A 2477-nucleotide genomic window follows, 5' to 3' on the forward strand; every position below is an offset into this window, starting at 1 on the left:
TAATGTTTAATCGAAAATCTAGTGGATAACTCCTTTGAAATGCTTTCCGAGTTTACGGATATGTTTAATTTTAACATTAAATCCTGATTTTACATTAACTCTAAATAATCGCCAAATGAATGCAAATGCAATCGACGATGAGACTTAGTATAAAAAATGGAGTGGCTCAATTACTTATAAATCGAATAGAATCATATTCATTTTGCTTTTGGGTTTTGCACTTTTTTGAGAGTGTAATAGTGTGGCTCTTTATCGAAAGAAATCTAGATATCCTTGTTGGTTAGCTTCTTGAAAGCAAGTCTGATGATCTCAGTTCTTTCCTCCAGGAAATGCTATTCAGTTTTGTCTAGAACGAGCTTTCGAAGTGAAGTGCCATCGAGTCTGACTCTTGTTCTGTCGCTGATAATGTTTCCAGGGAGGAGGAGTTCATTGAGGAGATTTTCTTGCACGCTAGTCAGAGTTCGACTGTAGGCTCTCTTTTGAGTCCTGTTCTTCTTAATCCATCTGGATTCGATGTTACGGGCAGCGACGAGGAGGACTGTGGTCTTCAGCTTCTTTTCTAGATCAAGGACGATTTTTTTATAGAGAGATGTCAAGAGCACTTTCTGACTTTTGTAGGAGAAGTAAATGAGAATAGCTGGTTTATCTTTAGAAACTGGGATCTCAATGACTTTATTGATCTCAATGAATGAGCCGATACGCTTGTTGTCGTCTTCAAGATGCGAGATTATATCCTGAAGAGCATGACCGGCCTGGGATTCAATAGTGCTGAGAGTTGGGTTTTTACTGGTCTTGCCTCGGGCGAAGATCTGGACAACTTTCTTGTTGGCTTACATGGCTAAGATTAAATATAATATTTAATTCATAAAATAGCAACACTCCATTCATAATCGATCAAAGGCTAACTATTCTTGGTTTAAAAAGTAAATGAGAAATCCATAGAGGCTGGAAGAGGCTCTTCGCCAAGCTTAAAAAATACCTATTGGGGCTTTAAGCGTATATTCCTCCCACGCGGTCACCAAAAATGACCTATTGAGTCCCTTTCGGTTTAGCCCTCTGAATAGGTCTGATTAGAAAATCAATTTCGGCAACAAGCACACTTAAATCTTTGAAATCTACAAAAGAAATCTGCGCGCCCGAAACTCTTTTTAAAAAAATTAGACATAATAGAAGACCTCTCTGTAGAGCATTGAAGGCCTGCACAAATAAGATATGCAAAATTCGCAAGTTGCCCACTAGCCCGCAATACTCAGAAACCCCACAAGAGAATAAATTTTGCTTAGCCCTAGAAGTAATATATCAAATAATAATGGGAGGGTTAGCTCAAAGCTGATTTCTTCTATGAGTGATTAAATTTTCATAAAAACGATCAAAATCTCTACTGTTATTACATTAAGTTTAATACAGATTTCAAAATAGAGTGTGAGTTCAATAACTCTTTTGCAGGCGAGTAACTAACTAGAAACAATTAGACTATCTAGTTTAACTCAGTTTACTGCAGCTCCAATTAATCCTGAAGCAATGCCTATAATACTCACTGAAATGATGCGCCTGAAATTTTTTCGCATGATTCGCAAGCAATTTCTCCACCGAGCCTGCTTCTTTGGCCTCATATTTGAACTGAATGATGCTCCATACAAAGCAGTTTTAGGTTGATTTTAAGAAAAATTTATCGCTCAAATAGAATTATGAGCAGACTAAATTAATTTCCCCCGTCTTAATTATGGCTTTCGTCTTTCAACGAGATTTATAAATTTCGTTGTTTAGAATCTTTACTTGATTCGATAGGTGAGTTTGCCTTCTAATCCTTTTCTTGGATTGGGAGGAGATCGAGAGTGTTTTTTCATCCATTGTAGAGCTTGTCCTTGGTAGGGCTTCAGTGTGGCAATTAAGTTGGGAGGGTTCAAGTGTTGATGAAAATGTTTGTTTGCAGTTTCAAATTTCTCCATTAAGGCTGAGTTCATTTTCAGTAGCGCATTTTCATCATTGCTTTATCGCAATAAGTTGTTGTTACTTTTTTGAGCGTTGAAAATATCCACACCTATTTCGTGCATCAGTTTTTCACGACTTTATATAATTATTTTACAAATATTATAATCTTGTTTGCACTCATTTCTTTTATCTAGTTTCAGCATTTCTATTTTGCATTTATCTTTGAACCAATATTCAATTGATTCCCCCCAAACATATTTTTCTTCCTTGGAGACATTCCATGCTAATATGTATTGCAATTGGAAGTCATAATTTAATAGCAGATTTTCTTTTATTTCTCTATTGAATTTTTAGTTGTCATCTTCTTCCAGGTTTTTCAGTCTCCTTGACTTCATTGCTTATTTATATGCGAATAATTAAGTCTTTTTCACTCTATATTTAAAGATTTAAGTGCGCCAATTTAAGTGCTATTAAAGGGGTTGGGGTTGGGGTTGGGGTTGGGGTTGGGGTTGGGGTTGGGGTTGGGGTTGGGGTTGGGGTTGGGA

General features: G+C 36.6%; 1 protein-coding gene across 1 annotated transcript; it reads right to left on the minus strand.

Annotated features, from left to right (window-relative positions):
* Positions 1-332: 332 nt before the first annotated feature.
* On the minus strand, positions 333-734 carry LOC148298826 (uncharacterized; the record flags this gene model as incomplete). The annotated part of the gene is made up of 1 exon (XM_088276621.1): positions 333-734. A coding segment is annotated over one exon (402 nt), but the record flags the coding sequence as incomplete, so codon positions are not given.
* Positions 735-2477: the final 1743 nt, after the last annotated feature.

The sequence above is a fragment of the Brachycentrus maculatus genome, unplaced genomic scaffold (assembly GCF_059751285.1).
Source record: "Brachycentrus maculatus isolate JH-2025_06_01 unplaced genomic scaffold, ASM5975128v1 h1tg001559l, whole genome shotgun sequence".
Taxonomy (NCBI): domain Eukaryota; kingdom Metazoa; phylum Arthropoda; class Insecta; order Trichoptera; family Brachycentridae; genus Brachycentrus; species Brachycentrus maculatus.